Genomic DNA, 13,322 nt, shown 5'->3' with positions numbered 1-13,322 from the left:
CATAACATAATAAAATTAAAAAAAAAAAAAAATTCCAGGTTTGTGGTCTTCAGCCTAGAGCCACTAAGTGCAAATCGTGGGTACTGTGCAGGTGTGTATTTGATTGTGAGACATGTATTTTAAATATACTCCCAGGTGGTTCTTTTTTTTTTTTTTAGGCAATAGAACAATGTTTATTTATCCAACAAATATTTATTGAACACTTACTTTATACTAACCCTCATTCTGTAAATTAGAAATATAATAATGACCAAAGTCAGGTAAAACTTACAAGATCTAATTTATATATATATATTTTTTCAGGTCTGCAAGATAAATTTTTTTATACTTTTTTTTTATTATGTTATGTTAATCACCATACATTACATCATTAGTTTTTGATGTAGTGTTCCATGATTCATTGTTTGCGTCCCAGATGGTTCTTAAAATCACTAAAGTTTGGGAAATCCTGCAGTATGTTATGCTACATTGAGTCAGAAGAGGAAAGAAAAAGAGAATTTCCCATGAGAAAAATAACTTCACAAAGGCATGGAAGGAGGAATAAACAGGGTGTTGCATGAGTTTATGTGCCGGCTGTGGTAGAGAGGTTATACCTAAGGGTTTACCAGAAGAGTATTGAAGGCAAAGTTATTTTACCAGGGATTAGTAATCTAAGGGAAGCCCTTAATCTTTTTTTTTTTTTTAAGATTTTATTTATTTTGAGAGAGAGAGAGAGCAGAGGGAGGGGCAGAGGGAGAGAGAGAATCTTTTTTTTTTATTAAAGATTTTTATTTATTTATTTGACAGAGAGACACAGCGAGAGAGGGAACACAAGCAGGGGGGGTGGGGGAGGGAGAAGCAGGCTCCCCGCCAAGCAGGGAGCCCGACGCGGGGCTCGATCCCAGGACCCTGGGATCATGACCTGAGCCAAAGGCAGACGCTTAACAACTGAGCCACCCAGGTGCCCCGGGAAGCCCTTAATCTTCTTAAAATAAAATTTTTTGTTTATGCTTTCTAAACTATTTATTTATTCAGTGAGATAATATATACATTTTGTACAATATTTGAAAGGAAGAAAAGATATACAGTGGAAAAATAAGGTTCTCCCTTGCTTCTTTTTCTCTCTGCTACCCACGTTTCCATTCTGGAGCCAACCACTGTTAGCAATTTCTTGTGTGTCTTTCTAGACGTAATCTTCTCAATACAGATGGTAGTATGCAATACATAATGTTTTACATTTTGTTTTTTACAACTTAGTAGTAATAAATCTTGGAGATTGTTCTATATCAGTGTATAATCATTGTGATTGGAAATTTTTAACAAAGTTATATAATGGTGGATATTTAGGATATTTCCAGTGTTTTGTACTAGGAAAGCAAAGCCACAGTGGCTATCATTTCACATAATTTCTAGAAAGAAGAGCTTATTTATTTATTTATTTATTTATAAAGAAGTCTTGCTTTTATTTATTTATTTTTAAGATTTTATTTACTTGAGAGAGAGAGTGTGTAAGCACAGAGGGATAGGGAGAAGCAGACTCTCCCCACTGAGCAGGGAAGCTGATGTGGAGCTCCATCCCAGGACCCTGGGATCATGACCTCATGACCTGAGCCAAAGGCAGACACTTAACCAACTGAGCCACACAAGTACCCTGAGCTTATTTATTTTAAATTGTCAGAATATCAAATGATTCTCCATGGAGGTTAAATTTACAAATTACACTGAGCAGCAAGCTTATGGTAGCATATTTTCACATGTTCTGGTGAACTTAGTTTTTGCCAGTCTAACAGGTGAAAAATTATATCTTATATTTCTCTTATGAGTAGAGTAGAACATCTTATATTTGAGTCATTTTAAATTTTTTCTTCGGGAAAATTCATGTGCTTTCTCCATTTTTCCATTGGATCATGGGTTTTTTTCCTTAGTTATTTGTAGGAACTCTTTCTATATTAGACTAATTCCTTTTTCCGTGGGATGAATTACTTCCTTTAATCTTCAGTCTAATATGTAAGGACTGCTATTGCCTCCATTTTACTAACAATGCAGGTCTGGAAAGATTAATTTGCTTTACTTCACATAGATTATAACAAGCAGTCAGACTTGCACTACAGGCAGTTTGACTCACTGTTTTACCCACTGTTCTACTTCTCAGTACATTGTAACAAATGAATAGCACATGTTCTGAACAGAGGGAAATTCCTCAACTATTATCATTTCTGCTAGGAATAATAGGCAATGAAGATAATATAATCTTTATTATATTTAATATATTTGTTGAATATAATCAATAAAATAAGTCTATTTGGTTTTTAAGAGAAACACACTGATGTTTAAAATGGAAGACACAACTTGCTCTCAGAAGTTGAAAAGTTGTAGCAATTGGACAAATGCTTTAAAAATATAAAAACAAAGTAAAAAAAACATAAAAACAAAAGTATAAAAACAAATTAAACCAGCATTTCTAAACTAGGCATTTGAAATAGGACTGGGATATAGCTAAAGCTTTGACAACTGAAAGACAATAAAAGCAGGAGTTTGAAGATGAGAACCGGAAGTGGGGAATGGCCTGAACCAAGGCCAGAATCAGTAGGAACTATGTGATAGTGAGTAATGGGAGGGAAGAGTGCTAAGTTAAGGTCATTACCTTGAATATCAAGTTAAGTTTTTGGGAACATGACAGGTTTTTGAACAGGAAAATAATATGATTCCCTCTACTTTAGAAGAATCATCAGTCTGGGGCTGTTCAGATCTTAAGACAGTGAAAGAGATTTAAGAAGTCAGGCACAAGCAGTGGACAGCTTTATCAAAAGCTAAGGAATTAGATTGATTTTAGAAGCCAGAATGTAAGACATTAATGATAATTGGGTAATTCTTCTTTAATTTTTACACAGTAACTTATTACATCTCACAGAATCTTGAATTGGAAAGCTTCTACCAAGGCACTATTAAATTTCCTTTTTGTGGGCACCTGGGTAGCTCAGTTGATTAAGCGTCTGCCATCTGCCTTCAGCTCAGGTCATGATCCCAGGGTACTGAGATCAAGTCCCGCATTGGGCTCCCTGCTTAGTAGTGAGCCTCCTTCTTCCTCTCCTGCTCTCCCTGCTTATGTGCTCTCTCTCTCAAATAAATAAAATCTTTAAAAATAATAAAAATAAATTTCCTTTTTGTATATTTTTTAAAACAAAACAAAACTGATTATTTTGCACAGTACCCTCATGAAAAGACACTGCATTAGACCAGAAGACTTGAAGATGTAGTTCGGGGACTCTCATTTTCTTCTCACAACTATGCTTCAACATCAACGCCTTTGATACTGTCTCCTGACCTATCTTAGCCTTATTGGTAATGCTGCTACTACATTGTGTTGACTTTTTTTTCCCTTCAGTCTGCCTCCTTACTTAGAGGAAGTTTTAAATGGCTTGGGTGCTGTTTATTGTGGCACCTTTTCCTCTTCCCTCAGTGGGGGTCTTCCTCTATTCCTGCTGCCCTCTGTAACCATAGCAACTGGCAGATGTACTAGAGGGAGCTGTGTTCAGCTTAGGGCCAAATAGGAGGAGGGAAGCCAGGCAAGAACAGTTTTATTGGGCACTTAGTTCCTTGCTTATTTCAGAGAAGGGCTGCAAGAAGATTCTTAAAACCCTGGGACTGTCTCCTCATTGATGAATTCTGTTCAATTCTAGTACTATGCTAAGTACTGGTACTAAGTATGCTTGGTACTGGTCTTTCCAGCCTGTGTGTGAGATCTCAACAGGGGTTATGCAGGAACCCTCCTGTGGAAGCAGTTTGCAGTTTATGGTGCCTGTGTACCTGATACACATCTGAGACTGTAAACATTCAGTGTTGTGTGCATGTGTGTAAAGGCCATGTTTTGTGTTAAATAATTCTGATTTTCTTTTTAAGGGAATATTGGGGTTTTATGTCTAAACTTCATCATATTTTCTATTTTCAGTTTTCTTTTCCTAAATATTTGTTTACTATTTTTAAATATCACTAACCGGGCGCCTGGGTGGCTCAGATGGTTAAGCGTCTGCCTTGGGCTCAGGTCATGATCCTAGGGTCCTGGGATCGAGTCCTGTGTCGGGCTCCCTGCTAGGTGGGGAGCCTGCTTCTCCCTCTGCCTCTCTCTCTCTCTGACTCTCATGAATAAATAAATAAAACATTTTAAAAAATTAAAAAATAAATAAATATCACTAATCATTTTGATTGGTAATCCATGTATATAGTACAACATTCAAGAGGTAGAAAAGAGTATATTGTGGTTATAAAATAAGTCTTTCTTATCTCCACTTCCCTATTTCCCTCTCCAGAGGAGAATTCCTCATGTATATTTCCAGAGCTATGTTATGCTCGGGTGTGTGTGTATCTTTTTTTTCTCCAAGGGGCAGTCTCTTTACCTCATTTTTTTTTTCTCCCACTTCACAGTATATCTTGGCAGTTGTTCTGTATCAGGTCAAAGAGAGCTGCCTCATTCTTTTAAGTGGCTGAGAGGGATTTTAGAAAGCACCTGATCTAAGTTACTCATTTTTTATTTCTTTTTATAATTTTTTTTTAATTAAGATTTTATTTATTTATTTGTCAGAGAGAGAGCAAGCGAGCACAGGCAGAGGGAGAAGCAGGCTCCCCGCTGAGCAGGGAGCCTGATGTGGGACTCGATCAAAGGACCCTGGATCATGACCTGAGCAGAAGGCAGACGCTTAATGACTGAGCCACCCAGGCATCCCTAAGTTACTCATTTTTTAAAGGAAAAATTGAAATCCTGGGGCGCCTGGGTGGCTCAGTTGGTTAAGCAACTGCCTTCGGCTCAGGTCATGATCCCGGAGTCCTGGGATCAAGTCCCGCATCGGGCTCCCTGCTCAGCGGGGAGTCTGCTTCTCCCTCTGACCCTCCTCCCTCTCATGCTCTCTGTCTCTCATTCTCTCTCTCGCAAATAAATAAAATCTTAAAAAAAAAAAATTGAAATCCTTAAGATGTTAAGTAACTGGGTTTCTGTTTTGTAGTGACTAGCTCTCCACTGATATGTAGTTGACTTTTTTTTTTTTGATAGGTTTTGTTTATTAAAGCAGGTTAGGTTCGGAGCGCCTGGGTGGCTCAGTCGGTTAAGCATCTGCTTTCGGCTCAGGTTGTGATCCTAGGGTCCTGGGATCCAGCCCCTCATTGGGCTCCCTGTTCAGCCGGGAGCCTGCTTCTCCCTCTGCCCCTGGCCCCACTTAGTTCTCTCTCTCTCTCAAATAAATAATAAAATCTTTTTAAAAAAAAAATAAAGCAGGTTAGGTTCACAGCAAAATTGATTGGAAGATACAGAGAATTCCCCCTAATCCCTCACATGCATAGCCTCCCTCATTATCAACATCCCCTACCAGAGTGGTCCATTTGTTACAGTTGACAAACCTGCACTGACAAGTCATTAAGCCTCAAAGCCCATAGTTTACAGTTTGCTATCGGTGTAGTACATTTTATGGGTTTTAACAAATGTATAGTGAGGGGTACCTCGGTGGCTTAGTCAGTTAAGCGTCCAACTCTTGGTTTCAGCTCAGGTCATGATCTTAGGGTCATGAGATTGATCCCTGCATTCGGCTCCACACTCAGCGGGGAAACTCAGCAGGGAACCTGCTTCCCCTCTCCCTCTCCCTCTGCCCCTCCCCCTGCTTCCTCTCTCTCTCTCTCAAATAAATCAATAAATCTTAAAAAAAAAACAACCCAAATGTATAATGATGTGTATCCAACATTATAGTATCATACTGAGTAGTTTCAGTGCTGTAAAAATTCTCTGTGCTCTGCCTCCAAAAGGCAAAAGTTTGCCTTTTCCAGAATGTCATGTAGTTGGAATCATACAGTATGTAGCCTTTTCAGATTGGCTTTTTTCACTTAATAATTTGCATTTAAGTTCCTGTCTGTGTCTTTTCATGGTGTGACATCTCATTTCTTTTTAGCACTTAATAATGCTCCGTTATCTGGATGTATCACAGTTTATATATATACTTAGCTACTGAAGGACATTATGGCTGTTTCCAAGTTTTGTCAATTATCTCTGAAGCTGCTCTAAACATCCATGTATAAGTTTTTGTGTGGACATAAATTTTCAACTCCTTTGAGTAAATACCAGGGAATGTGATTGCTGGGTTGTACAGTAAAAGTATGTTTAGTTCTATAATAAACTGCCAAATTGTCTTCCAAAGTGGCTGTACCATTTTGCATTGCTACCAGCAGTGAATGAGAGTTCCTGTTGCTCCACATCCTCCTCATCAGCATTTGATGTTGTCAGTGTTTAGGATTTTGGCCTTTCTATTAGGTGTATAGTGGTATCTCATTTTAATTTGCATTTCTCTGATGACAAGGATGTGGAGCATATGCCTCATGTGCCATCTGTACATCTTTTTTATTAGGACTTTGGCCAGTTCTTTAATTGGTTTGTTTGTTTTCTTATTGTTGAGTTTTAACAATTCTTTGTATATTTTGGATAACAATCCTTTATCTGATGTCTTTTGCAAATATTTTCTCCTACTCTGTGGCTTGTCTTTTCATTCTCTTGACACACGGTGGGGTTTTTGTTTTGGTTTGGTTTTTTTAAAGTAATCTCTACCCCCAACATGGGGCTCCAACTCACGATCCCAAGATCAAGAGTCACATGCTCTACCAACTCAGCCCACCAGGCTCCCATGAGACATGGATTTTTAAAAAATATTTTTTACTCAGACCTTTTATTTTTTTACTTGGGTCTTGGTCCATCTTTGGGTTTATGGTTTTTACCATTCTTACACTTTAGATGTTTACATGTTTAGATGTTTCTGGAAATGCTTTATTTACATAGGTGGCAGAATGATTCTTAGAGTCATTTTCAGCATCCATACTTCTGACAATACCTCTGTGACATTTGATAAGGTAGAGTCCAACCATTTCAGTATACTTTCTTTGTACTGCATGTTTTATTTAAGTGGTTTGAGATACTAAATTTAAATTTTTTCTTCTCTTTGTAAAGACACACCTTTTAATGTTAGGCTTTTAAATCCGCTGTTCAGATTATAAGACCATTGTTCTATCTCTTCACTTTCAACTGCTGTGTCTAGCTCTTTCTTTCTTTTATGTAGTTTTTTTTTTTTTAATCTCTTATGTTTGAAGATGGGCTCTTTCCCCTTAACCCCTAATGTGTTGCTTTTTAAAGTGGAACACCAGAGGCCTTCATTTCTTGAGTGCTTGACAATTATAATTTCTTTCCTTTTCTCTTGCACAAATGCATTACCACAGGGAGTTCCATAATTTAAATCTATTGATGTGAGACCACATGATATACCATTTGGCCCATGCAATAAAGAGAAGCAACATCTTTTTTTATGTAATCATGTTTGTGTAAATTATGTTATGCATTGGTTAGGTGAGTTACGATCAGTAATGTGTTTGTTATTACATATGGTGATAAGGATGCTGTGAGGGAATTTTTGTATTTCTTTTCTCTTTTTCTTCTCGATCCTTAAACATATATACTAATCTTAGCACTGTAGCCATGTAGCAATCCTGTTAGATAAAAACAACTATTTATTTTTGCTGGTGCAATGCAAGGAGCTCAAACATGTTTTGTTTCTTATATATATATATATATATATATATATGTCATGTTAACGTGTGTGTGTGTGTGTGTGTAATTTTATATGTAGACCCTTTGCAGCCATTTGCTCGAGGATGTGGTTTAATGAATTCAGTTGGTACAGATGGAACACACCAAAAGTCTGAAGCAGAAGATCAAAACTAGTTTTAACCATTTGGTTTCAGAATAACTAGTCAAGAAACCTTCTTCTTATGGGTCTTTATGTGGGTATAGATCTTCAGGATCAGCGGATTTCTCCTGATCCTCAGTGGAACAGTAGAGTGCACTGGGGAAATCTGAGGGGCTTTTAATCATCTTGGATAAAAACAAAGAAGTCTGTTATTGTTACTTTGTCTCTCATTGCAGGGCATTTGTGGTTAACTTAGTTTAACCCCCAAGTCCCTGTTGGTGTATCCATTTACTAAGCTGAAAGATGGAAAGATGGGCACTAGAAGACAGAGTTGCTTCTGATTCATCTCTCTGATATTAAATGTACACTAGTGGTTAGACACACCAATTAATTTTTAAAGGCTTCCAGGGAAAGATAGCCATTCTTCAGTTCTCTTGCTTGGATGAATTGAGTTAAAATAATGTCTTCAGTTATAAGGAGAGATCTATAATTCTTTGCTCTCTTAAATCATTCATATACACATCACCAACCACCACCACCACCACCAAAAAGCTATCTTTTTTTCCTCTTAGAGATGAAGATGACATCAATGATGTGACTTCCATGGCAGGGGTCAACCTCAGTGAAGAAAATGCCTGCATCTTAGCAACAAACTCTGAATTGGTTGGCACACTTGTTCAGTCATGTAAAGATGAACCATTTCTTTTCATTGGAGCTCTGCAAAAGAGAATATTAGACATTGGTAAGTGCAGACTTAAGATTATTGACCTAAGAGGACTGTCTGTTCCAGGGAAAGTGTTATCAAAAGAGACAGTGTGGGTTGGTTTTCCTGGAACTCAGGCTTAAATAAGGCTCTGGAAATAATCAGGATTTCATGGGTGTTATAGAAAGAAGTATTTCATTTTAAAAACTATTAACATAACTTAAATCATAACCTATGGTTTCTGGTTTAGATAATAGAAATTAATATTTTACTTTTATTTCTTAGTGGGAGAAATATGTGTATATTTTTACTTTACGTGAATTTGTACATATGATGTACTGTTTTTTTTTTCTGTCCTGTTCCTTTCTTGGTTGGACTAGGCACATATGTATACAAATGCATGCATACGTTACGAGTTCATGTTTATGAAATCTAGAAAATTCCAAGTATTGTGAAACATAGAAATAGAGACTAAGTCCCTTTTTTCTTCTCTCAACCCTGAAATTCAAACTCGTCTTTACCCTAAAAGAACTAAATTAAAATACTAGGTTTCTCCCTAGGTCCACTGAGTAGTTATTAGGTGGCTGCCTAGTGTGTGTAGAAGGAAATGGAAGAGAATGTGTTTTGTTCTGGAGCCACACAGCTTTTTTCTTGTTGTTTAATACCAAACTTGCAGAAACATGAAAGACTACATTCTCCCCACACTGACTGAAAAATAAGACAGTTTGGAGAGAGATTATTGCATGTGAGTTATCTCATTTCATGTGTCCTAACCCTGGGACTTCTTGGAGTACCTTCTTCATTGCCCATATCAAATTTGGGAGGTTAATACTAGTGACCTTTGAGTATACTTTAGTAAGGATCTTTGTATTTTATATTGAAGCCCTAACACAAAAATGTGAAGGTTTCTGATTTCTGATTTACGCCCATAGTATTTTTAAGGACTACAAAGTACATTACTATTACATAGTTTAAATCTAGTTCACAAAATAATAAAGAAATGTTTGAGCTCCTACTATATACAAATTCCATTTTTTTTCATTTCTAACATAATTTGGGTATCTGTTTTTTTGTTTGTTTTTTTTTAAGATTTATTAGAGAGAGAGTGCAAGTGCGTGAGTGGGGAGGGGGACAGAGGGAGAGAGAGAATCTCAAGCAGACTCTGCCCTGAGTCCAGCAGTGGGGCTCGAGATCATGACCTGAGACAAAATCAGTTGTCAGACACTCAACTGACTGAGCCACCCAGGAGCCCCTCTGTTATCTTTCTTTTATTATGAAAAACTAGAATTTATAAGCAGTTCAAAAGGATGGCAGTTCAGAAGAGCTGATGGTAAAATGTTTGCTTGTGTTTTGTTTGACTTTTCCCCCCACCTCCCTCCTCACTCCTTTTTCTTTTTCCTTCCCTCTTTTTCTTACTCTCTCTTACAGTCTCTTTTTGCATATGTATTGTGTACTGTACAGGAGCCAGTTCCTTAATTTTGGAACAAGCATGATACTTTCCTGTGATGGCTTGGGAAGCTTACTGGTATTGACTCCATGTAACCCTGTAATTATCTAGAGCTTTGGTAGAGAAGAAGTAGATACTTAGCTTTATCAGTTCCCACCCCCCCCACCCGACAAATTTTATTTCTAGCTTGACTTACACTTTGAGTATATGATAGGAAAGTTTTTAGCATTGAAAGAACAATTTGATCATTTAGGACAGGGATGGGCAGTTTTTTTCTGCAAAGGGCCAGATAGTAAATATTTGCCACTTTGTGGTTATGTGGTTTGTGTCACTACTGCTCAACTCTATTACATTGCAAGAGCAGCCATAGAGAATACATAAACAAATAGGCAAGACTGTATTCCCATCAGACTTTATACAAAAAGAGATCAAATTTAGTTTGCCAACCTCTGCTTTCAAGGAGAATTCTGGGAGTAACTATTTGGTATTTTCAGTTCTTAATAATTAAGCACAAACTTGTCATTTAATATCATGGAAAATTACAAAACAACTTCTGAAATACCTAAGCTTTTTTAAAAACAATAAAACTATAGAGTGAGTGTAGTTATATATTTCTAGGAATGTTTTCCATGTATAGTAAAGTTCCATCTTTACAGAACAGCTCAGAACCAGGACTGTTCCTTAATCACAGAAATTATAAATCAACCCAAAGAATTTTGGGGGGATTTTTCTACTTGAATACTGTTAGGAGAGTTAACATGCCAGTGTTCTTCCTTTTTTCCTAATTACCTAAACTAAATTACACAGACATTCTATAAAATCACGTAACAAGCTTAAAAGCACCAACCAGATTTTTTTCATCAGTTTTGTCAACTTAGAGTGTTTTGTTTAAAAGTGGGAATTTTGGGGGGCGCCTTGGTGGTGCAGTCGGTTAAGCACCCGACTCCTGATTTAGGCTCAGTTCATGATCTCAGGGTCATGGGATCAGGCCCCGTGTTGGGCTCCACGCTCAGCAAGAAGTCTGCTTCAGATTCTCTCTCTCCTTCTCCCTCTGCCATTCCCTCTCCCCTCTCTCTCAAAGAATCTAAAGAAAAAAGGGTGGGAATTTTTCTTACAGTATTTTAACTTGGTAACTTTGTCATGTTTTATTATCAGTGTAGTGAAGATATTAGAACATTTGATCACTAAACCCTGGAATTGTTTGCAAATCCCTACCCTTGTTTATTTCTAATATTTTTAAAATATGGATTTTTTTCCTACATAGGATAAACTATTTTATAAATACATATGAAATTATTTTCAAAGTTTCTCTCCAAAACACTACATATTTTTAAATGTGCATTTTCTTTCCTTTAAGCATGAACTGACAGGTCATCCCCTATCTCTTCCCTATGTTTAGTTATAATTTTAATCATTGGATGGTTTTGAAATTATGTCCTTATATAGAAGGCCTTCACTATTTATGTATGCTAACAATTTTAGTAGAGAAGATTTGACTTTGTAGTGTTTTTTCCTTGCTTGAATCTAAAATTGATGATGAATTCAGTTTTGCTGGACAGTAATGAATTATATTTTGAAGGTTTAACTTAGGAGAAGCTAAATAATTTTATATCTTCTTCCTGTCTGGTTTACTATAGCCTGCATTTTGGACCTTGGGAGCTTCTTTGGAGGTTCTAGTAGGGGAATGCAGCTACTTGCATACCCCTGACCAAAGAATGGCCTTTCTCTATCTAGGAAGATCATTCTTTTCAAGGGAGCACGTAGCTTTGAGAGGGATGCACAAGGAACAGTGAGAGAGGAAGGGGACTGCGCCTTGGCAGCCAGATCAACTGAATCCACCCTGGTGATCAGTGGTGTGACAGATGTCACAGCCAGATAGCCCTCACATCCTATAGCTTACACTTTGAAGTTTAGCATTTATTATGGAATAATGTCAAAGAATGTATTTAAGATTTGTTGGCTTTTAATTAAAGCTTATTTTTGCTATACTGATTCATAATTTGGTGAGTATATAAGAGTATGTTTTAGATGAGAGTACAAAAGCAAACTGTTATGTTTGTTAAAAATAAACACAATAGCACTATTAAAAGCTCATTTAAATTAGACTACACAATTGGCTATATCTTTAGATTTAGGTCTCTCTTGATACAGGTTGGTTTCACTGAGCTGAGGAATTACTATGTAAATACTGATAAGGTCTTTTATAAATGAGCTTCTGCCTTTGGGTATGTGGTCCAAGTTGTTTTCCTGAATCTTTCTTCCTAGTTAGCCAAAAGAAGAATAGAAGTTTGGTTTATTTATGGAAGGAGATACATTGAAAGAGAAGATATTCAAATGGATGGGTGAAATGATAAGGCTTTGAACCCATTTCAGCTTGTAAATTAATTACCAGGTCAACTTATCAGAACATGAGTTAGTGCAAAAGAAGCATGATTGGTAATGGACAAAAGAAGTGTAGGTATGTCTTGTAGATAAGGCAGTAACAGAGACCCACAATCTGAATTCATTGAAATAAATGTCATAAATTGTTAACGGTGTCAAACAGAGCAAAATGTAATTTTCTATTTTTTTAATTACTAAAATTAACAGAATATGGCACTAATTTCTGCAGTTACCATTTTCCTCCCTGAACACTAGACTTGATTTGTGTTCTTATTAACTTTGTCCTATAAATGACCTTGCAAGGAGAATGATTCTAGGGGCTAAGTGAAACAATGTCTATATTTTCTGAGGCTTCAGGCTAGGTTTTATTAATGTAATGTCTAAGATCTTTGAAGTTGTGACTTTACCAGGAAAATCATAATCTCCAAACCTTTATTCATAATGGGTATGACTTCCAGGGGGAACAGAATACCTGCTGTGCTAATTATTTCAATTATCAGCCACTACTAAAACACGTAATGGATTTTCTCTGCTTCTGCAGGTAAAAAGCATGACATTACAGAACTTAACTCTGATGCTGTGAACTTGATCTCCCATGCAACACAGGAGCGATTACGAGGCCTTCTAGAAAAACTGACTACAATTGCTCAGCATCGAATGACAACTTACAAGGTAAAGAAAATCATTAAAGAAGTACAAATTCTTCTCTTTCCTCTTTGTCATGTTAAAGATAGTATTTTGGTATGGATTCATATTTTAAGTATATGTTTAAAGGAAATGGTCGAGAGACATAGTTCATATTGGTAGACAAAAGTTTAATTCCTAATTTGCCTGATTTAGATATGCTTACATGACAAAATTAACATAGAGTTTAAAATTGTATCCGAAGCTTCTGTGTCAATGTAGATTGGGATATGCATCTGTTCTGCCTGAGACATCTCCTACAGCTTTTGATTGGCAAGGAGAATATATCTTCAGTGCTCTGTGCTCTGTAAGCACTGTTGTTCCTTTTAATAAGTTAAATAATTGTATTGAGTGCGAATGCTGGTGCCACTGCTTTTTAAACAAATTAAATGGAACGATAGCCTGTCTTGTCTCTAGT

At 36.7% G+C, this 13,322-nt stretch overlaps 1 protein-coding gene across 2 annotated transcripts in view; it reads left to right on the top strand.

The window, feature by feature from the left end:
* The window catches only part of TAF4B (TATA-box binding protein associated factor 4b), a 128,684-nt gene that overhangs the window by 57,610 nt on the left and 57,752 nt on the right, over positions 1 to 13,322 (top strand). For both annotated transcript variants that reach the window (XM_081801467.1, XM_081801468.1), the window contains exons 10-11: positions 8,261 to 8,430; positions 12,762 to 12,892. In XM_081801467.1, the coding sequence (XP_081657593.1) occupies positions 8,261 to 8,430; positions 12,762 to 12,892 (301 nt within the window). The remainder of the gene's footprint in view (positions 1 to 8,260; positions 8,431 to 12,761; positions 12,893 to 13,322) is intronic.

This window comes from Leptonychotes weddellii, chromosome 13 (genome assembly GCF_054177405.1).
Source record: "Leptonychotes weddellii isolate Sample4059 chromosome 13, ASM5417740v2, whole genome shotgun sequence".
NCBI lineage: Eukaryota > Metazoa > Chordata > Mammalia > Carnivora > Phocidae > Leptonychotes > Leptonychotes weddellii.
Note: the sequence above shows the minus strand (reverse complement) of the source record. Positions and strands in the feature narration are given on the sequence as shown.